This window comes from Staurois parvus, unplaced genomic scaffold, assembly GCF_062004578.1.
Source record: "Staurois parvus isolate SC_StPar_1 unplaced genomic scaffold, SC_StPar_1.0 ptg000303l, whole genome shotgun sequence".
Classification (NCBI taxonomy): domain Eukaryota; kingdom Metazoa; phylum Chordata; class Amphibia; order Anura; family Ranidae; genus Staurois; species Staurois parvus.
The window spans coordinates 17826097-17849787 of record NW_028318099.1 but is presented as its reverse complement, the minus strand read 5'-3'; the positions used below and the strand labels follow the sequence as shown (position 1 = coordinate 17849787).

At 42.0% G+C, this 23691-nt stretch overlaps 1 protein-coding gene across 1 annotated transcript in view; it reads right to left on the bottom strand.

Moving 5' to 3' along the window:
* Positions 1–1711: 1711 nt before the first annotated feature.
* Positions 1712–23691, bottom strand: part of PCGF6 (polycomb group ring finger 6) — a 45937-nt gene continuing 23957 nt past the window's right edge. Inside the window, exons 7-9 of the mRNA XM_089683123.1 lie at positions 17032–17059; positions 5300–5398; positions 1712–1846 (exon numbers count right to left, since the gene is read on the bottom strand). Coding sequence (XP_089539249.1) covers positions 1712–1846; positions 5300–5398; positions 17032–17059 — 262 coding nt within the window. The remainder of the gene's footprint in view (positions 1847–5299; positions 5399–17031; positions 17060–23691) is intronic.

The window sequence follows — 23691 nt, the reverse complement described above, 5'->3', positions numbered from 1 at the left end:
GGAGGAGATTCCAGGAGACAGACAGTTACTCTAGGAGGGATGGACAGGGCCGTAGAAGGTCCTTAACCCATCAGCAGGACCAGTATCTGCTCCTTTGTGCAAGAAGGAACAGGATGAGAACTGCTAGCAGTGTACAAAATGACCTCCAGCAAGCCAATGTTGTGAATGTCTCTGACCAAACAAAGACTTCGTGAGGGTGGCCTGAGCGCCTGGTCCATCCGACGCCGCCAGGTTGCACCTCAGACTGTCCAGGAGCTCAGTGATGCCCTGGTCCAGATCTGGGAGGAAATACCCCAGGACACCATCAGTCGTCTCATTAGGAGCATGCCCTGACATTGTCAGGCATGCAAACAAGCATGTGGGGACCAAACTACTGAGAACCATTTTGAGTTACTGCAATGAAATTTCAGTAAAATGGACTAGCCTGCTGCATAATTTTTTCTCTTTGATTTTCAGGGTGTCTTTGAATTCAGTCCTCTGTAGGTTGATAATTTTCATTTCCACCAAATGATGGGGCAACCTTACGCTCTTAACACATTACCCAGTCCATATCAGTATAGATATCCAGCATATTTTACCCCATTGAGATCCATTGATCTAATGTTTTTGAGTAGTGTGTGTGTAAATATATATATTTTTTTTATTTATTTTTTCACATACATACGTTTTTTTTTCCTTCTCATATTTGTTTCTCTGTACATTTTTTGGATTTGTTTAACAGCCCTGAAGAAAGGGAAGTCTTTTCTCCCGAAATGCTTTGGTTTGATGTGCTTTCATTACTCTCAATAAATGCCTCTTAATCTACCATCAAAAGTGCATTCTTTTGGACATCGGCACTTCTTGTTTTCTATTATTCTAAGCATACGTGTGGAAACGACCCCAAGGCCGTACCAGAAATGCAGTAGCCCAAAGCCTTACAGGGTTTACCGCTAATATCCACCATTTGGTACAACTGACTGGAGGGACATCTCCCTACCCACCCTCGAACAGTGACTGATCTAGTCAGTCCAGCGCAGCCTTCAGCACAAACAATCTGAGAGACCTGGAGCAGTTGGTGAAAGAAGAGTGGACCAAAATTTCAGGTGAGAAGTGTAAGAAACTCATTGATGGTTACAGGAAGCAATTGATTTCAGTTGTTTTTTCCAAGGGGTTTGCTACCAAATATTAAATTGAGGGTGCCAATAATTTTGTCCAGTCCATTTTTGGGGGTTTGCATGGAAAGTATCAGATTTGGCTTTTTGTTTCTTCGCGTTTTTGTGTCATACCAATACAAATAAAAGAAACAAACATGAGAATACCTAAATATTTATAGTGTACGTGTATATTTATATTTAAATTGGTAATGTTTATCCTGTGGCATATTTGTACGTGTGGTTTTTCTGCACATATGCACAGACACCTATTAGGGGAACGAGACTTTACCACCTTTGCAGGAGCATGGGATCACCTTCACATGTGCAAATATGCTAAACGACTCTGCGAGGACCTGAAGACTGGACAGAGCCCTCTGCACATGAGCAGTAATGGCAGGGCCACGTGGAAGGGGGTAGGGGAGTGGAGCAAAGTGGGACTGAAATTCTTCTTCAGCATGATTGCAAGAACAAATTTAACATGGATTACTGTTCACTTGTTATTTCTGATTCCTGTTCTGCTTGAATACAATGTAGTTTTCAATTTCAAGACATACAAAACAAATCAATAAATGAACAATTTAACATTCATTTGTGTCAATCAATCGTGTGCAGGAACCTGAGAATACCTGAACTGCACTTTTTCCAATGGCAGAAAGTATTTCCCTCAGCGTCTGATAGTGTTCCAGCATATGGTCTCCACATATAATATCCACCTAGAAGACAATTATACTTTGAAAAGCAAGCTTTATCATGGTTTATGTCTTTCATGTAACACTACATAAATTTTGAAGAATCCTGAACATAATTTAAAATACCCTCTGAACTGGATGAGCCTGTTAGACATACCTCTACATGAGAACCTGTGGACCACTACACTTGCATATGTAGTGGTGACTGATTTTGGTGAAAGGTCAGGTTGTATGTCTGTGATAAAAAATCAGCACAGATCAACTTTCTTTATTATTCTTTACTTTAGGAGGATAGTGTTTGTAAAAACCCATAAAGCACAACATATAAACAAATTGTGTTCATTCAATTTAGGAAACCCTTTAGTGAGGGAACAGTTATTCTTAAGTCATTTAACCACTTGCCTACCAGGCACTTTTTATCCCCTTCCTGCCCAGACCAATTTTCAGCTTTCAGAGCTGTTGCACTTTGAATGACCATTTCAAGGTCATGTGACACTGCAGCCAAAAAAAAGTTTTGTCTTAGAGCTTTCTTTTGGTGGTATTTTAATCACCACTGGGTTTTTATCTCTTGCTAAACAAATTAAAAAAAGACTGAAAATGTTGAAAAAAAAAAAAAAGTTTTAGTTTCTGCTATAAACTTTTGTAAACAAGTAATTTTTCTCCTGCACTTATGTGAGCTAATGAGGTTGCAATGATGGGCATTGATAGGCAGAACTGATGGGCATTGACAGGCGTCACTGGTGGGCATTAATAGGCATCACTGATGAGCACTGAAAGGCAGCACTCATACATGGCACAGATAGGAGGCACTGATTGGAAATGTTATGTGGCACTGATAGGCAGCACTGACAGGCAGCTCTGATGGGCACTGATACGTGGCATTGATGTGCACTTGTAGGCACTGATATGTGGCATTGATCTCCCTGTGCCTGCGTGGGTTTCCTCCAGGTACTCCGGTTTCCTCCTACACTCCAAAGACATGCTGGTAGTGGAATTGGATCCTGTCTAAATTGTCCCTAGTATGTGTATGTATGAATGTGAGTTAGGGACCTTAGATTGTACGCTCCTTGAGGGTTAGGGACTGATATGAATGTAGAATATATATGTAAAGCACTGCGTAAATTGACGGCACTATATAAGTACCTGAAATAAATAAATTGATGGGCACTGACAGGTGGCACTGATGTTGGCTACAGTGATGATCAGTGTAGATGTCCCCTCTGAGAAATACAGCTTACCGGCTCTCCTCATGTGCTGTCAGCGTGAGGAAAGGACGATAACCGGCATTTCCTGTTTACATGCGATCAGCTGTGACTGGACACAGCAGATCACATGACAGAGCCTGCGTCATCGGCTCTTTACTGTGATCGGTGATCCTCTGTGTCCCAGGAACACAGTGCACCACCGATCGCTGCGCCCCCCGGGGGCGCACATGTGCAGGTAGAATGGGAAGACATCACTGCTCCAGCACTATCTTGGCTGCAGCACCACTCCTCTCACTTTCTGGTCTCAGAGGAGACACTGTCTCCTCCTGCTGTCTGACTGTTGGCTCTTGATGCTGTCAGCCAAACTCCCATAAGGCGTGAACAGGGGTGTGGTTTACTGGTGTTGTGCATGTATATGAAGTACACATCTAGGCTTGAAGCACAAGCTCAGATATCTCCTTAGCACCCGGAGGAGCAGTTAGTGCTGGTGGGGGACTGCCAAAGAGGAGTTAAGGGACAAATGGAAGGAACACCAGACCAAAGGGTAAGAGGGTTCAAATTCTATTAGTTTGTACTACAAAAAAAAACAAAAAAACTGCCAAGATGTTTTGGGGGTCAGAGAAACTCCTCCATCAGGGCTTCAGTTAAAATAAAGACCTTGAATGGATTCAAAATTGAAGTGTTCCTGTGTGAATCTGTGCAGGGAAACCAATTGCTGGATCAGGAGAGTTAATCCTTTGTAAGTGCACAAAGCAGGTACATATAACATCTTATATATTTTAATTAAAATAAAAAAAAACAGAAGAGAAACAAACCGTCTTTAATATCACTTCAAGTATCAGTTAAACACTTGAACTGATGACAATTTCTTTTAAAATTATGTATGACTTTCATATCTTACATAATCTAATAACCTAAAAAAAATAATATGGTGTGATGAATCATTGGTGCAGTCCACAGGAAAGGGATGAATGAAAGCGAACATAAACCATATCTAAAAAAAAGGCACTGCATCCAAAGCCAATACAATAATAATAAATTAAAGCGAAACTCTAAAAAGATGCATTTTATTTTAAATATTGTACTAGCTAAACAAGCTAGTCTTAATAATATGTTTGTGTGTGTGGATAGTAGCTGCATAATATAAAATTCATACCTTACTGCAAACCTGCTCCTACACACAACACTGGATTTACGGGGGCTGCGGAGTTGGGAAATGCACCTACCAAACTGAAGGGCTCCAGTTATATCCCCCCTCCCCCGCCCTCCTCAACTATTCAGAAAAAGCCTTGCTTTTTTTCCCCCACAGAATACAAGGTGGGGAAATGAAGAGGGAAGAGGAAGTGAAGGTATGCAACATGATCTCTCCTCTATTTACAGAGCGACCTGTATTTTGTGAAAAAATACAAGACTTTTTGTGAATGAGCAAGGAGAAATACTATGCAGCAGCCATCCACACAATACACATATTATTAGGACTATCTCACTTAGATAGTACTGTATCTACAATTTTGCCAAAGATTAAAAAAAAAAAAAGAAAACCTGTCACAAATCTAAAAACGTGTTTTTGAAGTATCATATGGAGACAGCTCTTATCTCTGGGTGGTACAATAATTCCACAACACTAAAACTAACCTTTAGGTTCACTAAGAGGCACATAACTGACCTGGAACAAGTTAAAAACTAACCTTTAGGTTCACTAAGAGGCACATAACTGACCTGGAACAAGTTAAATGGTAGGGAGCCAGAGAATAATTTCTTACATACTTAGTCCCATCCAAACGTTTGAAACAGTTATCTAGTTTTATAACAGGTCTCTCCTAAACCATGCTGGGATACAGTGGAACCATTAAGAACCTATATTTATGCTTGCTTTTGCCAACTTAAAATGTGTGATGGAAAACAGCCTACACGCTTTCACAACTAAACAGAGATCTTGTAGCTGAAGACAAATGCAGTGTAATATATGTACAATGGAGCGATTGTATTTAACAGTGATGACATTTGGAATTGAAAAATATAATATAAATTGGAATAAATGAGACTACCAATTGACTGAAATTATTAGTAACTTAAAAAGCATGCACATCCGCACATTATCTGCAGAGAAGCTCCTTTTAGTCTGGTTTTTGCAGATCATCATTGAATTTACAATAATATTCAGTCCATGTATTTGCCACATTTAGAAAATCATATTTGATGGATCACTGACTTTAAACAAATATAAACATTACCTACAGTAAATTGTTCACCAGAACAGTCTATTACATACTTGACACATTGCAGTGAGCTCCATTTTCCGCCTTAAGAATTTCTCCACATGTCCAATTGTTGCTTCTCCGGACACACGTACAAACTTTTTCTCCAGAGGCTAAAATATTGGACAGACAGTGGGTTTGTTTTGTTAAAATAAATACAGATTGTTACTTTTAAAGCTGCTGTCACTCATTTGTGATGTATTGGCTGGTGTCTGAAGCGTCAGATGCTAAAGATTTTACCAGCGCTTCTAGCCTAATGAGAATGGAATTTTTTTCTTTCTCCAGAGGCAGTAGAAGCACTGTCATTAAGATACATGTATACCAACAATACTGTCCCTTTAAAGGAGACATGACATAGGAGGAATACATGGGCTTCTTTTACCAACCTCCTCAACAAGAGAACAAAGATTTAATTTACTGAAGTTGGTAATTAAAGTACAAATATCTTAAAGAGACACTATTGTTAACCAACGATGGCCCAGTATAACAGTGTGCCTTTAAAAGAGACATGCCATGGGAGAAATACATGGACTTACTGTCAACCTCCTCAGAACACTGCAATACTGATCCAGTAGCCTTCATTGTTTCTGAGTTACCCAAAAAAAGGAGGCAGTAAAGTCATAGTGAACTTAAGACTTCTGATCAGTTTGAAAAAAATAATTAAGCTGGAAAAATCAGCATAACAGTCAATTTCAGTAACGGCAGCTATCAGTGACAGGTTTTCTTTAAGAATTTAAAATGAAAGAAGGAAAAGGAGAGTTCACAAAAAGTTCGATTTACACAAAATCTGTTAGTTACTCCTTTGATATCTTGCACACAACACTCTTAAAAGGCAGAGCTTGTCATATTTAATGACACAGTCTCACTAATTATGAACATGACAACGGTTTTCCTCCAGCACCGATTTTCAGACATTTCAAGACTCAGATATGAATAATGAAAGAGACATTAAACATGCATGAAACTATTCTAAGCACAGCAGTGGCGAGAGAAAAAGAACACCAATAAAGACAGTGAGACAGCACTTTCTCACAAATGTTTCACTTCTCATTTTGAGCACTTTGCTATGGGGCTACAGAGGAGACAACTCGACAGTTCTTTCAGAAAGCAGATAAAAAGCAGAACCTCACTGTGCAGACTTCTTATTTTAAAAAGTGTCTCACCCCTTTTCTACAATGCTCGTATTGAAGATGTTGATCAAAGCGATGTCATTTTTGTTTCTTTGTTTAGTAGCTTGGTAACCTACAACATCCTTTAACAATGACTTAGTGACTTAAAGTGAACATGTGAGCCCTTTAAATGTCCGGTCAAACGGTAGGCATCATAAAGAGCTTAGCCCAATGGCCCCTTTCACACAGGGCAGACTCCATTTAGATCAAAAGGGGATCTGTCCACTGACCCCTGCTGATCAGATCAGGGCAGAGCAGGCGGATGCCAGTAACATACCCGCTCAGTTTATATAGAGCGGACAAGGACAGAGCCTACTCTGCTTAATGGGAGGCCGGGAGTAAACAGACAGCAGAGTCCTGTCTTCCGATCCAATTCTCTAACTTTTTTTTTTTTTTTTTTTGGACCAGATTGGAGGTAGGCAGGTGTAAATAGACAAAAGTCGGTTTACACCCATTGGTCTATATGGGTGAATGGACTGTCCGATCAGGTAAAAACCGACAGGCGGACCTGATGGGATCTTTCATGGGAAAGGGGCCTAAGATGAAGAACCAGTCACCTGCAACCCCCCTGTTCAATAATAACATTTTCGTACTCACCATCAAATCTTTTTCTTGGAGTCCACAGGGACATAGGAACGCAAAGATTTGGTTTATATTTTAGCCTACAGGAAGGTTGGACATAACCTCTTCTACTACTAGCATGCCTCAGTTTTGTAGTAAAGCAGTAGTGACAGCATGATTATAAATACAGAAGGGTGGGATCTGTGTCCCTCAAGGAGTTTATGACGAGCACAAAAAATGTCCTGGGCAATTGAGAGAAGTCTTAAAGTTTCATCAAACCCAGACTATGAAAAACTCTCATTACAAACTATATAAGAGTGTATAGGCTCCAGTGCAAAGAAAGAAATAAAAAAAAAAAAATAAATTATTATTATTATACAGTATTTATAAAGCGCCAATAGTTCGCTCAGCGCTGTACATTACAAAAGGGAGACAGAACATGTGACAGAACAATACCAATACAATGCAAAACATGAGGGGATCAAGGGCCCTGCTCTTTCGAGCTTACAATCTAGGAGGGAGGGGGTGGTGGCACAGGAGGAGATAGCTGTGGGGGATGGAGTGGTAGGAAGAGTGGAGGAGGTCGGCAAGTTAGCAGGGGGTGGGGTAGGCTTCCCTGAAGAGATGGGTTTTCAGGGTGCGCCTAAAGGAGAGGAGAGTAGGTGATAATCTGATGGGTTGGGGCAGGGAGTTCCAGAGGATGGGTGACACCCTGGAGAAGTCCTGGAGGCGGGCATGGGAGGAGGAGACCAGGGAACTAGAGAGAAGGAGGTCTTGTGAGGAGCGGAGTGTGCGTGCTGGGCGGTACTTGGATATTAGGTCAGTGATGTAGTTCGGGGCAGTATGGTGGACAGCTTTGTACGTCAGCGTTAGGATTTTGAATTTGATCCGTTGCGCAATCGGAAGCCAGTGGAGGGATTGGCAGAGGGGGGTGGCGGAGACAGTGCGGTTGGAAAGGTGAATGAGTCTGGCAGCCGTGTTCAGGATGGACTGAAGAGGGGATAGCCAGCGGCGAGGCAGGCCAGTGAGGAGGGAGTTGCAGTAGTCGAGTCGTGATATGATGAGGGAGTGGATGAGCTGTTTAGTGGTTTCTGGGGTTAGGAACGTGCGGATTTTGGCAATGTTGCGGAGGTGGAGTCTGCACGAGTTTGTTAAAGATTGGACTTGGGGCTGGAAGGATAGGTTGGAGTCCAGAATGACACCCAGTACTCTGGCCTGCAGGGCGGGTTTGATGGTAGCGTTGTTGGATGTGATGGAGAAATCAATGGGGGGTGGTGTCCGGGCTGGGGGGAAGACAAGAAACTCGGTTTTGGAGAGGTTCAATTTAAGGAAGTGGAGCGACATCCAGTCTGATATGTCGCTCAGTAGGTGTGTGATTCGGGCTGAGACCAAGGGGGTGAGGTGGGGGGTTGAGAGATAGATTTGTGTGTCGTCGGCATAGAGGTGGTAGTTGAAGCCGTGAGAGTGTATGAGTTGGCCAAGGGAGGAGGTATAGATGGAGAAGAGAAGGGGCCCGAGGACAGAGCCTTGAGGGACCCCAACAGAGAGGGGGAGTGAGGGGGAGGTGGTAGCATTATAGGTAACGCTGAAGGAGCGTTGTGACAGGTAGGATGAGAGCCAGGAGAGAACAGAATCTCTGAGGCCGAGGGAGTGTAGTTTTTTGAGGAGAAGGGGGTGGTCGACTGTGTCGAAGGTGTAAATGCATATATATATTTTTTTTTACCTGCAAAAAAAAGTATGCAAATCAATGCAATTGCAGGATCCTGCAGACTCACAGTACATTTTCAGTGGCCGTGTAGGCAGAGCCATGCACAGCCATGCCGTTTTTAAATTGTGACAGCAGGAGCGGGAGGTATAATAAGGGGGAGAAGAGACAGGAGCTGGAACGTTACACATTCCACCCTAAATACAGATGGAACATGTAACATGTTCCAAAGGTGAACATTGCCTTTAAACAGTTGTCTCTTAAGCGTAGAGAGTGAGACCCTACAGAGTCAAACAGGAATGGACTGGGGGGGAAATCACATTGAAGAGACCTTCAAAAGGTATTACTGTGTGAGAGGCCAATGGTCTCTGAAATAGAAAACAAAAAAAGCAGTGATGACCTTTGATAGTGCCACGAGAGTGAAATGTTGGTCTAGACCCAACTGCAGTTTGTCCTACTGAGACGTATCAGGTATGAAAGTATGCTTTCCATGTCCAATGATAGACCTTGGGAAAAAATTACTTCCAAGCCTTAAACACTGTAGGAATCACCGACTCAAAAAAGTTGTCCTTGTACCTTAAAACCAGGGCTTTAACAGCCATGCTGTTAAGTCATAAACCAACAAGAAGAATGGCAAATCAACCCTTGGGGATGGTAGATATGGATAGTCTGACAGGGCCCACAGTACTTCTTCCAAAGGTTTTGTCGTGTTTGAGCACCACATCCGCCTAGGCCAACTGTGGGCAATGAGGATCAGCAGAATGCCCTGCATCTCCATCTTGCAGCGCAGACAAGGAACAAAAAATTCACTGGATACTTGCACTTTGAAACAAATCTGTCCAGTTCGTTGTTGAACCTGATGGTCCACATCTTGAGCCCTCCACTTATTGCACAGGTCCTAGAATGCCTCTTAGTTCAAACACAGCTTTCCCGGGTTCAAATACAGCCACAAGAGAAATCTGTTAACAGTTAGTGTGATCCTTCTTCAGGTGTCCACATTAGTGCCTGCTTGACTTGGATACTTTATATTGGCTGTTCAGCAGATATGTCCTCTCAAGATCCAGAGGAGTAGGCATCAGCTGTGACGTCAGCATGAGGGGACTGTCGGAAACCAGCCAGCATGGTGACATATGCAGTGCTAGATTAGTCCCCTGCACCCAAAACCAGCACCGGCGAAGGAACCAAACATTGGACTTGAGTATATCTTTCTTCACAACAGAAGAAGAGGAATAAATCATGCAGGGTAGAACAGGGATTAAAATTTGCCTGAAAGCGAGTTTAAGTGCTGATTCACACATGTGTGGTGCGGATTTAAGCTCAGGTTTCACAGCTAATTGACACAGTAGCTGTTCAGTGGTTCAGGTCAGGTTTACATCAGGTTCAAGACAGGATCAGCTCAGGATTATCCTGTTCACACGTCAGGTTTAGAAACGGCTTCCATAGAAGTCAATAGCCTGTAATCCACACCTGAACTGGACCGGACTGCTCAGAACTCGTACATGACTCTTTTTTAAACTGCGCAGAATCTGCACCAGCAGTGTACCAGACATATGTGAACAAGCACCATAGGAAGCAATGTTATTTCACATGTCATGAGGATTGGATGCGGTTCAAACCGTATCCAATCCGCATATGTGTGAATGGACACTTAAGGTGAGATAAAGGCAGATCAACAGAGGGAATGGACCACTCCTGAACAAAAATCAGCACTAAATGGATATAAAGTCAGCAAGTGCTTAGGAGGAGCAAGCCACTTATCAGAGATGCTTCAAATTTTCAAAGAAATATCTGGAAAAGTGGGCACAAAGGAAAGGTCTCTGTAACCTTACAAGACCCAAAGAGGAGAGAGCACCAGTAGAAGCAATACGCAGATCATCAAACGTCAGGGTGGTGTGCACCATAACAATAAGAGCAGAAATATTCTCCTTTAACTTAGGAATAATAGCAGTAAAAACAACTCCTCAGGAGTAAGCACTTCCAACAAGGATTTGAATGACCCAGAATTTCAAAATCTCTTTGACCAAGGACTCAAAAGCATCTGCACAGATACAGAATCCATTTATGGCCCCTGTAATCAGGGTCAGAAAACAACTTGGTGATTTAACTCATTAATCACATGATCATAGTAAAAACCACAGGTGAGAGGGCAGAGAACCCAGCCACACCCAATAGAGTTATGGAGGACCCTGAGGGAGGAAGAGACTCCAACAGCAGAGGATAACACAACTTCAGGCTGCAGACATCAACACCCTCAGTAGGCACACTGCAAGTATCCACTAAAAATGTTAACAGAAAGAGATCCACAGATAGCTGCAAACTGGAGGGGAAACCTCTAGCAGTGTAGTAGTGAACAGTCTTGATTGAACAAAAAAAAAAAAATGAAAGCATTTCTAGAAAATAAAATTAATGGTTAGTAGAGCTACAGTAAAGCCATTCATCTTCTAATACACTAGCAAAAAATAAAATTGAATGGATGGAAGAACTGAAATTTTTCAGATGTTGATATGCATGATTATTATTTTTTATTTTTTTAAAGAAATATTTATTGGATTTTTTGTTTGTTAATACAATAACAATACAATAGGTCAACTATGCAAAGAGAAATTAAAACAGAATCATTGCAGCCATAACTAGCCGAGATAGTACAGAAAATACCCTTTTTTAACTCACCGAAAGTGTGGTTCTCACTGGACAATAGAGGAAGATTGAGAACCTTCATTTTTTGAAACGTATGTGCAACACAAGTTGATCAGAGTATGTATAGTATATGTTGTGATCTGGATAGGGTATTTTTTTTTTTGTTTTGCTGTGTAAGGGTGTGTGTCCTATAACTGCCGTTCAGAGGCATAACAACGTGTATGTTTTGGACTAAAAGTAACGAGAAACAAATGTGGTGTATGAAAGAACTGGGGGGTAAGGAAACAAGGAAAGGGAGGAAGAGAAAAGAAAAGAAAGGAAAAAAAAAAAAAAAAGAAGAAGAGAAGAAAAGAAGGGTGGGAGTAGGATTTATATGTAGGGATGGGGTACTATCAACATCCCGAAGAACCAAGGAGTTAGTCTCGTAGTAACAGAGACGTGGTAGAAAGCAACCTGAAAGGAGGGTGTCTCGTGTCATGTGTTATGCCTATGTGGATAGGGTTTTGTTTTATTTTTTGGTCCTGATGCGGCATGTAAACACAGTGGAGATAGACTAACTAAATTTAAGTAAACTTAGGTAGGGGGACATCACTGAATAACGGATATCAATAACACATTATGTAGAGGTATGACATGCATATGGGAACACCAGGTAGCTCCCTCGAGGGTGAAGCTAATATCTCATGTATCAAGCTTTGAGTCCTGTGAGAGTTCTCGTTGCTCCAACGTGGAAATGGTTCTGGTAATGTATAAATGCCATTTCCGATTAATGAGTCAGCTTTGCTAGTGCAGGATGATAGTAGATCTAGTTTGTCTGTGCGAAGGAGGTAGTTGAGATCTTGCTTAATATCCAATATGGTTGGGGGTGTAGTTGCGACCCATTTTTTCAGTATAAAACTCTTCTTGCAACCATAAAGCAGGTTGATAACCATGGTTTACTGTTCCTAAGAGCTGTAAGCTGAGAGTGGGAGGGGTATGCGGATGTGTGATCCAAGTAGCCAAAGAGGAGAGGTAAAGGATCTTTAACCAGCTGTAGATTGGTGGCAAATGCTGCAAAGCGGTTTACTTGGTCCCAAAAATTGGATATTTGAGGACAAAACCAGAATCTATGTTTAAGGGAAGGCATATGACAGTGCAGAGCAGGCAATGACATATGGGTGGATTAAGTTTAGAGAAGGAGCAAAGCATGTAAGCACGATGCATGATCTTGAGTTGTTGTTCACGCCAGAATTCGTTTGTCATGAAGGCACAGGTGGTGTTAAATCCCATCAGTATTTGGTCTACAGTGATTGTATTATGGAAGTCATTGACCCAAGAGGCTGTTGCGTTTTCTAAGGGTTTTGCATAGTGTAGATTTAGTGGGGTATAGATGTCCGATATCCTGAACATTTGTATTTTCATTAGTGTCAGAGAATTGCAAAACCACATGGTTTTATCAGGAATGATGGATTTCACATAGTTTAATACTTGTAAGATGTAGATGAAGTGGTGTGAGGGTAGGCTGAGGTTCCGCAAAGTATGGTGAATAGACATAGGTAAACCAGAGGAAGTATCAAATAGTTGTACTACATTCACAAGATTATGTGTGATCCAAGTTGTATACGCTGCATATTGTTGCAAGAGAGAAAAAGATGGGTTGTTATGTATTGGAAGGCATTGGGATACCCATGGGGAAACCCCTAGCTTATGTCTGACTTCTCTCCATACTATAAGGGTGTCACGTATAAGTGAGTTATGTTTTAGGTGAGGTGGGAGCGAGTTAACATTGGAGTGTAGCGTTGCAGCTAAACTAAATGGTTGAACCATGTCTGTTTCAAGCTGGAAGTTGGAGTATTTGGACGACTGGGCTAACCAGTCTAAGCAGATTCGTAGTAAGCAGGATAGGTTACATACTCTAATATTGGGCAACCCAGCCCCTCCCCCCTTTGCTTCTTGGAAGATAAAGTTTGTGTAGGGCTATGCACGAACGGCAGCCCTTCCAGAGGAATTTGGATATTGTTTTATTTAGTTTCGTTATGTCTCCATGTCTGAGGAGAGGTGGGATGGTCTGGAGAGGATATAAGAGTTTTGGGAAGCTGAATATTTTAAATAAATGTGATCTTCCAAGAAGTGAATGCGGTGGATCTTTCCACATTTCAAGTTCTCCTATGATTCTATCTTTTGCTGGCGTGACATTGAGCGTGTATAGTGTTGAGGGAAGCCTCCCTATTTTTATGCCAAGATATGTAATATGGCTTTTAGCTAGCTTAAAGAGTGACGTGGAGGCCCACTAAGGAGTTCTGGCATGATATAGGGGGGAGTATTTCACTTTTGGAAAAGTTTATGCGGAGTCCGGAGAAATGTCGGAAATCTGAGAATATATCGCGTATGTGGGGTATATCCAGGTCTGGGTTTGAAGTGAAAATTAGTATATAATAATGCAATGCGTAGATCTTGTTGACCTATCTTAATCCCATGCAGTTGGGATTTAAATAAGAAGTGTGCTAGTGGCTCCAGTGCTAGATTGAATAGGAGGGGGGATAAAGGACAGCTTTGTCTTGTGCCCTTGTGCAAGCGAATGGGATTAGATATATGCCCTGCTGCTATGACCTGAGCCATGGGTGTGGAGTACATCTGGCTTCCCGTTGTTCAACGGATAAAATTCAAAACATTAACAATAACGTATAAAGCCATTTATAACTCTGCCCCAAATTACATCACCGATCTTGTCTCTAAATATCACCCAAACCGTAAACTCCACTCCTCGCAAGACCTCCTACTCTCTAGCTCCCTTGTCTCCTCCTCCCATGCTCATCTCCAGGACTTCTCCAGAGCTTACCCCATCCTCTGGAACTCTCTACCCCAATTTATCAGACTATCCCCTACTCTGCTCACTTTTAGGCGATCTCTGAATGCCTATCTCTTCAGGGAAGCCTATCCTGCCCTCAGCTAATACTGGAATCTTCTACTTTTCCAACCAGTCCATCCCCCACAGTTACTACCTTTTGTACCACTAGTCCCTCCCTCCTAGATTGTGAGCTCCAATGAGCAGGGCCCTCCTATCCCTCTTGTATTGAACTGTAGTGTTGCTGTATTGTCTCCCATTATATTGTAAAGCGCTGAGCAAACTGTTGGCGCTATATAAATCCTGTGTAATAATAACAACATTGATCGTATCAAGTGTGCAAAAGGGCCTGAAAAGCCAAATTTTTGTAGAACTAAATGTAGCCAGGTGAAATTCACATTATCGAAAGCCTTCTCGGCATCAAGGGTATGACCACTAGATCATGGTGTGGGTTGTGTTTAGCATGATTTAGTACAGCTAGAACTTTGCGAATATTAGAGACAGCCGACCTTCCCTGTATGAAACCTGCTTGGGATGGGTGGATAAGAAATGGTAGAATGGTAGCCAGTCTATTTGCTGTTATTTTTGACATTATTTTCGCGTCTAGATTGAAACAGGAGATCGGTCGATAGGAGCCGGGGTCCGTAGGGTCCTTACCTTTCTTCGCTATCAATTTTATGTGCGCTTGGAAACCCGACAGGAGGTAGTCGCCTCCTTCCTGGATTTTATGGTATACCGATTGCAAAGTTGGAGTGATTGTTTTGGCCGTAAGTTTGTAAAATTCTGCGGTATACCCATCTGGGCCCGGGACTTTACCATTGACCAGTGAGTGGATCGCTGAAACTATGTCTTCCGATGTTATTGGGGCATTCAGGGCTTGTAAGGCGGCTGGGTCAACTTGCGGGAGGGTGAGTTTTTCTAGGAAAGTGTAATGCCTATAGGGTCAGGACTGTATAATTGAGCGTAGAATTGTTCTAATACATTTATAATTTCTTCTGGTGTGTCTTTGAGAGAACCTTGGGAGTCCTTTAGGGCTGTGAAATGGGTTGGAGTAAATTGTTTTTTACTTGGCGGGCTAGTAGTTTTCCTGGTTTGTTGCCATATTTGTGACATTGGAGGTCAAGATAGGATTGATATACTGATTCTTGGGCTGACGTCCATGTGTCAAAATGGTATTATTTTTGACTGAGCTGCCTAACTTGACACAGTAAACCTAAAAGGCACAAAAATGTCCTTATGTTCTTCAGCCCTCTGGAAGTGTTGGGAGCCACACTTATGGTGCTCATGCACCCTCCTGACTGGAAAGCTCTATTAATACACCATTTGGTTCAATACCTACTCTATACTACTTAGTATTTCCATGTATAAAAAGCAAAAGCATAATCATAAAGATATCAAATACATGTAAGTTTTTTTCTTCAGAGCGTAGCTAAGGATATAGAGCAGACTTGAGCTAACTGCAGCTTCAAGGCCACATCCAACCTTTGATGCATCCACAGTCAGCATGCCTCTCTAAGCTTGTCAGCTTCCTCACTGAGGAAGCTGACAGGTGTCCACGTGGAGAGTTGCAAGAGCTGGAAGAAGAGAGACTGAGGAGCCGATCAGTACAGCAGAGAGGCTTGATTCTGGTGGGAGAGCGTTACCTAGAAGACGTCCCAATGCTCTGCCGTAACTCTGCTACCTGGCCAAGTTATTCCTGCATCAGCGCCTGCACACTGCATACCCCAAGAGCTAAGCATCTGTTCTTCACTCCAGGTCAGGATCTGAAGAATTCCACACTGTACTGATCTCAGGCTCTCTCCTCCCAGTCACAGGTGGTGAAGAGATGTTATATTGCCTCCTCAGCACCTGATTTAACCTTATAATGCTGCACTACGGCAGTCAGCCAGTCAGGCGCATTACATGTGGTTGTGGCACGGCTCCACTGAACTCAATAGCTGAGTTTGTCAAACTCTGCAACCCAAGTAAAAATGTTGTGGCATATAAACAGCCCTGTCTGGCTGTTATTTTACAGTTCAGTAAGGTGGCCGTGGGGGAAGTAAATCCTGGGCACAGTTGCCTGTTTTTACCATGCAAATGAAAGAGACCTACTTCATGAGCAGCTGTACCTATTATTCCTAGTGCTAGGTGTTTGTTTTCTATATGTTTATGTACTTGCAGACTTTCTCAGGTCCAAAATTAAAGTGTTACTAAACCCAGGACCCTGAATTCACTATATCTGGTCTCCCACAGTACACAGAACATGGAAGTGCAATTATTTTAATAAATATAAACTGCTAAATACCTTTTATCATCAGCAGTTAGAGATGTCTTGTGACTTCTAGCAGAGTTCAGCAGACCTCCTGTTAAAAGCTTGTAGGAGGCATTTTTATTTTGCTCTAGGATGATGCAGAACCCCTGACCTCTGTCTGGATAGCACTGATTGGCCCTGTGCTGATCACATGCACTCTACCAAGAAAAAAAAAAAAAACCCTCTCTAGCAAACCAAACTGAGCATGTGCATAGTGACTCCAAATGGTCTTATCAGGAGATGAGAGGGACACTGGAAGAGGGGAAATATCAGGATCAAACAGCCTTTTTACACAATGCAGAGGATAAACCCCTTAGGTTCCACAGTGAGTATAACAAGCATGCTGATTTTACTGTTGTGGGTTTAGTAACACTTTAAGATTGATCAGAATTAAATTCAGCCCTCCACAACAGTCCCAGTTTTTCATTTGGCCCCTTGGGAAAATAAATTGCCCACCCTGATATAAACTACTGGGGAAAAGAAACTCTCTAGCATTCAACCACAAGCAGGCAGTCAAAATACACCAGATTACTCAGTTGATGAACATAATACTCAATTACCTTAAAACTTCCTGTGCCCTCCTGAGCCCTGCAAAGCAAAAAAAAAAAAAAAAATTAAAATCTATTTAAAATTAAACTGGAGCCATGCAATACATACAATATAACCAGAAATGAATCCATTTGAACTTCTATTGATGTGGGTTTTATAGTGTCTAAATATATGCCATTTCATTATCATCCTATTGCACTTTAGGAACCATTACACTGCAATAAATAATGCAGAGGCTCAGAGGAATATGTGGACAAAAAACACTTCAAGCTCCACTACAGTCTAGTGAATTGAAGCTTTCACTTCCAAAGACAGAACAGGGTAGGATGTCAAAAGATACATATCAAGGCAATGCAATTACATCCCTGGGAGTTCTTAATGTCAACCTCAATACATCAGGGTAAATTAATCCATATTAGCTGATGTAGTCATTAATTTGACACATGGAACTTTATGTATATATTTCATTATAATAACCAAGCACATACACTATATGTATATCTCAGTTTTATCTACAATCATGTCCATAAATATTGTGACATCGACACAATTCTAACATTTTTGGCTCTATACACCACCACAATGGATTTAAAATGAAACAAACAAGATGTGCTTTAACTACAGACTGTCAGCTTTAATTTGAGGGTATTTACAGGGTGAACGGTGTAGGAATTACAACAGTTTGCATATGTGCCTCCCACTTGTTAAGGGACCAAAAGTAATGGGACAGAATAATAATCATAAATCAAACTTTCACTTTTTAGTACTTGGTTGCAAATCCTTTGCAGTCAATTACAGCCTGGAGTCTGTAACGCACAGACATCACCAGACGCTGGTTTCATCACTGGTGATGCTTTGCCAGGCCTCTACTGCAACTATCTTCAGTTCCTGCTTGTTCTTGGGGCATTTTCCCTTCAGTTTTGTCTTCAGCAAGTGAAATGCATGCTCAATCGGATTCAGGTCAGGTGATTGACTTGGCCATTGCATAACATTCCACTTCTTTCCCTTAAAAAACTCTTTGGTTGCTTTTGCAGTATGCTTTGGGTCATTATCCATCTGCACTGTGAAGCGGCGTCCAATGAGTTCTGAAGCATTTGGCTGAATATGAGCAGATAATATTGCCCAAAACACTTCAGAATTCATCCTGCTGATGAGGTGGTATGCTTAGGATCATGAGCAGTTCCTTTCCTTCTCCATACTCTTCTCTTCCCATCACTCTGGTACAAGTTGATCTTGGTCTCATCCGTCCATAGGATGTTGTTCCAGAACTGTGAAGGCTTTTTTAGATGTCGTTTGGCAAACTCTAATCTGGCCTTCCTGTTTTTGAGGCTCACCAATGGTTTTCAGCTTGTGGTTAACCCTCTGTATGAACTCTGGTTAAGTCTTCTCTTGATTGTTGACTTTGACACACATACACCTACCTCCTGGAGAGTGTTCTTGATCTGGCCAACTGTTGTGAAGGGTGTTTTCTTCACCAGGGAAAGAATTCTTCAGTCATCCACCACAGTTGTTTTCCGCGGTCTTCCGGGTCTTTTGGTGTTGCTGAGCTCAACGGTGCGTTCCTTTGCCATCTCTCTGATGGGTTTGTTTTGTTTTTCAGCCTAATGATGGCTTGCTTCACTGATAGTGACAGCTCTTTGGATCTCATCTTGAGAGTTGACAGCAACAGATTCCAAATGCAAATAGCACACTTGAAATGAACTCTGGACCTTTTATCTGCTCATTGTAATTGGGATAATGAGGGAATAACACACACCTCGCCATGGAACAAGTGGGAGGCACATATGCAAACTGTTGTAACTCGTACACCGTTCACCTGATTTGGATGTAAATACCCTCAAATTAAAGCTGACAGTCTGCAGTTAAAGCACATCTTGTTCGTTTCATTTCAAATCCATTGTGGTGGTGTATAGAGCCAAAAATGTTAGAATTGTGTCGATGTCCCAATATTTATGGACCTGACTGTATATAAATTATATTATAAGGATGTTACTTTCTTGGCGCACGGCTTTTGTATGATCTTCATGCACCAAAGGAATGGGGGTCCTCTGGGTGTTTTTCTCTCTAAAAGCTTTTAGTAAACTCGCCTATGCCTAAACCGAAGGAAGTAAAATTACATGCAAGAAATAAAATTACCTTTCCAAAGACATTATTATATGCGACGAAGAAGAACCCACCCAAACCATTACTAGAAACATCTAATAAAGGTTTACTTGCCATCTAGTGGCAGTGGCTTAAACAACATCTTTAATACTAGTATATTTTGTATCCCAGTACAATCACGTAACTGATCACACAGATCAGAAAACGCTGTTTTTGTTTCTCATAGGGAAGCCTATTTAGAAAGAGAAAAAAAAAATTACACTTGCACATCTGAGTACCGGAATATGCGAACCCCCTCTGGTCTCGCCTAGGCAAACTGGAACATACCAAAGTGTAGTGGAACTGATGGGAAAGATGTGTTATCGTACCCTGTACCCCTCCAAGAATAATATACCCCTCATGCACCCCTGTAGGGATACCTTACCATACCATGGCTGGTCCCCCACTGCGTCACAGCATTCCTCTATCCACCTACCCTGTTTCCCCACTCCTCTTCCCTTCCTTCCGCTTCTCCCCCATCTCTTTCCTTTTACCTGCCTGTTGCTTTTAAATTCAGGGCATCTTACCCTGTATTATACCCCCTGTATTTTTTCGAAAATGGATAGACAATACAGGTAATAATACTTATTTAGACTGCAACAACCCTCAGACGACCAGCAGAATATAGGCCACGATATTGGGGTTGTCATCTTATCTTTAACCAATGCCTTTGCTTATCTCTGTTGTTATACGGTGGCCCATGAATGGGATATACAGTGCCTTGAAAAAGTATTTATACCCTTTGACATTTTCCACAGTTTGTCAGTGTCATGTTACAACCAAAAATGTAAATGTATTTTATTGGGATGATACGTGATAGACGAGGGCTTAAAATTTAGAGTCTAGACCTACTCGCCAGGCACAAACCTTACTCTCCACCAGATGACCCACCCAACCTTGCCCACGGTCGTCTCCAACTCCGCCCATGGCCCATCCCCGCCCCCAACCACGCTCCCTTAAAGCTTAAAAGTAGAAAACATACACTGTGTGCATATCCTGACAGTCTGTAATAATTACAGACTATCAGGATATGCACACCGTGTATCTTTTCTACTTTTAAGTCATGCATTGTTGTACTGCAGCTCAACCTCACTGAGTCTTTCGATTCTTTTTATAAAAAAAATAATTTGTTGCAATAAACTATTATTTTTTTATACCTGTGTACACACTTATTATGCCTTTCAAAGTCCCAGGGGGATTTTTCCATAGTTGTTGTCTGTTTCAATATTTGGGATGTTGGCAAAAAACAGTGTAAATGGTGGGGCATTTTACTCAATTTCCTAGTCTTTGTAATCTCACCAGGCCAGGCAACAGTAAAATACATAGGTTCTAGCCCTTTCTCTCGCTATACAAAACTTAAAACAATTGAGTGGTGCTCCATTCGAACTGTGACAATGAGTTACGACCTGTAGTGTGCATGCAAGCAGCTTACCTTAAGCTGGCCATTCACAAGTCATTTTCCCCCAAGGTGGTGGAGAGCGGGCCTCGTGTTCTCCAAGGCGGTGGAGAGAGGGCCTCATGTCCCCCAAGGCGGTGGAGAGCGGGTCTCTCCTCATGTCCCTCAGGGCGGTGGAGAGTGGGCCTCTCCTCGTGTCCCCCGCGGCGGCTTCACAGCGAGGCTTGGAGCGCAAGTGGAACACAAATCGATCCCCAGGGCCTGGGGATTGCATTGCAAGCCATCTGCGCCATTGCAAGCCACCCGCTCCATCTGTGCTCGCTACAAAGGGATTTCCCCTCACATTTGGCGAGCGGGTGAGCGGAAATTTCAAGCCCTGTGATAAACCAACACAAAGTGGCACATAATTGTGAAGTGGAAGGAAAACGATAAATGGTTTTAAAAATGTTCTACAAATAAATATCTGAAAAGTGTGGCTTGCATTTGTATTCAGCCCCCCTGAGTCAATACTTTGTAAAACCACCTTTCGCTGCAATTCCAGCTGCAAGTCTTTTTGGGGATGTCTCTACCAGCTTTGCACATCTAGAGAGTGAAATGTTTGCCCATTCTTCTTTGCATAATAGCTCAAGCTCTGTCAGATTGGATGGAGAGCGTCTGAACAGCAAATTTCAAGTCTTGCCACAGATTCAAAATTGGATTATAGTCGGACTTGGGCCATTCCAACACATGAATATGCTTTGATCTAAACCATTCCATTGTAGCTCTGGCTGTATGTTTAGAGTCGTTGTCCTGCTGGAAGGTGAACCCCCGCCCCAGTCTCAAGTCTTCTGCAGACTAACAGGTTTTCTTCTAAGATTGCCCTGTATTTGGCTCCATCCATCTTTCCATCAATTCTGACCAGCTTCCCTGTCCATGCTGAAGAAAAGCATCCCCATAACATGCTGCCACCACGTTTCATGGTGGGGATTGTGTTTTCAGGGACATGTGCAGTGTTGCTTTTGCTTTTAAGCCAAAAAGTTAAGTTTTGGTGTCATCTGACCAGAGCACCTTCTTCCACATTTGCTGTATCCCCCACGACTTCTCGCAAACTGCAAACAGGACTTCTTATGGCTTTCTTCTTGCCACTCTTCCATAAAGGCCAGATTTGTGGAGTGCGCAACTAATAGTTGTCCTATGGACATATTCTCCTGCCTGAGCTGTGAATCTGTGCAATTCCTCCAGAGTTACCATGGGCCTCTTGGCTGCTTCTCTGATTAATGCTCTCCTTGCCCGGCCTGTCAGTTTTAGGTGGATGGCCATGTCTTGCAGTTGTACCATACTCTTTCCATTTTTGGATGATGGATTGAACAGTGCTCCGTGAGATGTTCAGCGCATGGGATATTTTTTTTTTTTATAACCTAACCTGGCTTTAAACTCTTCCACAACTTTATTCCTGACCTGTCTAGTGTGTTCCTTAGCCTCTATGATGTTGTTTGTTCATTAATGTTCTCTTAACGGCTTCACAGAACAGCTGTATTTATACTGAGTTTAAACTAAATTACACACAGGTGGACTCAATTTACTAATTTCGTGACTTCTGAAGGCAATCGGTTCCACTAGATTTCAGTTAGGGGTATCAGAGTAAAGTGGGCTGAATACAAATGCACTCCACATGTTTCAGATTTTTAATTGTAAAAAATTTGAAAACCATTTATCATTTTCAATCCACTTCACAATTATGTACCCCTTTGTGTTGGTCTATCACAAAATCTCAACAAAATACATTTTAGGTTTTTGGTTGTAACATGACAAAATGTGGAAAATTTCAAAAGGGGTATGAATACTTTTTCAAGGCACTGAACATTTTATATACCTCAGCCATGGGACAGCATTGCATGTATTCCCTCTTTTTCTGTTATGTACTTGCCTGTGCATATGTCCTAAAAAAAAAAAATTGCATACATTGCTCTAATGAATAAATTCTAATATTTATCAACCCCTTTTGGTTACAACCCTACTCCAGACAATCAGCAGCGTCATTCATTCAGAGATCTGTGAATGAAAAAACTACAAATCCCATCTTCCACTGCAGAAGAGGAACTTGTAGCTATAAATGAAACACAAGTGCGGCGATTACTGCACTTGAAGTCCATTCACACTTCCTGCAGCCCTGTAACAGAAGGTCTGCACCTTGGTAGGGGTCTGCAGCTACAAAAAGACTGCAGGAGCCTTTGCACTGTACCCGCAATGCACTGATCACAGTTGCAAAGCTTTGCAGGCTCCTATGCATAAAAAGTAGTAAATGTACACTTTTGTCCCTACAAATATAGGTGTATTTATACATTTGGCAAAAGGTGGACTTTGCCTTTAAAGAAAAACTTCACCTCTACAGGGTAATTTTGCTTTTAACCTCCACCCTGTCTGCTGGGTTTAGCTCAAACAACATACTTCCCCACCTAAAGAAGCCAGCATTGTCCTGCTGTGATCTGCTGATTCCCTGGGTCCTGCAGCACAATCTTCTTCTCAGACATCATCAGAAGCCAGCTGTTTCCTGCAGCTTCTTGCAGCAGTCTCTTGAAGACAAGATGTGGGGTCTGCCTCCCTCCAGCTTCTCTCTACAAGCTGATGTGAACATCTCAGGAGGCTGCCAGAGAGGGGGAGGTGTACAAGCCAGACCAAATTGGTTTTTAGGATTATACAGGGGACCCCGAAGATCTAAAGTGTTTTTGGAGAGTGAAGGTCCGCTTTAACAGTGTTAATCTCAAGCTTACACTGCTAGTTTTCCAAAACAACCCCTATACGCAGTTATTGATTTTATGTTTATATAACGACAAACAAAATTCTGCAAGCTGTTTACTCATCAGCAGAGCAGTTTTTGCAGAATGAGTTTTTCCAGTTTTGGCAAAAGTAGCATGTGTATTTTTCTTTATTAAATTGGTGCAAAAATGTGGTACAAAAAGAAGCACATTGGTGCTGGCGACTGATCCTATTAAACCCCTATATTGGTTTATATAATTTGTATGCATAGGTGCACTTTAGGGCCTCTTGCACATGGATGTTCTAAAAACACCACGTTGTTAGGCATTTAGGCTTTTTTTTAACTGATCTAAAACGCAGGCCATTGTTTTTAATGCGTCTGTACTCACAATTGTGT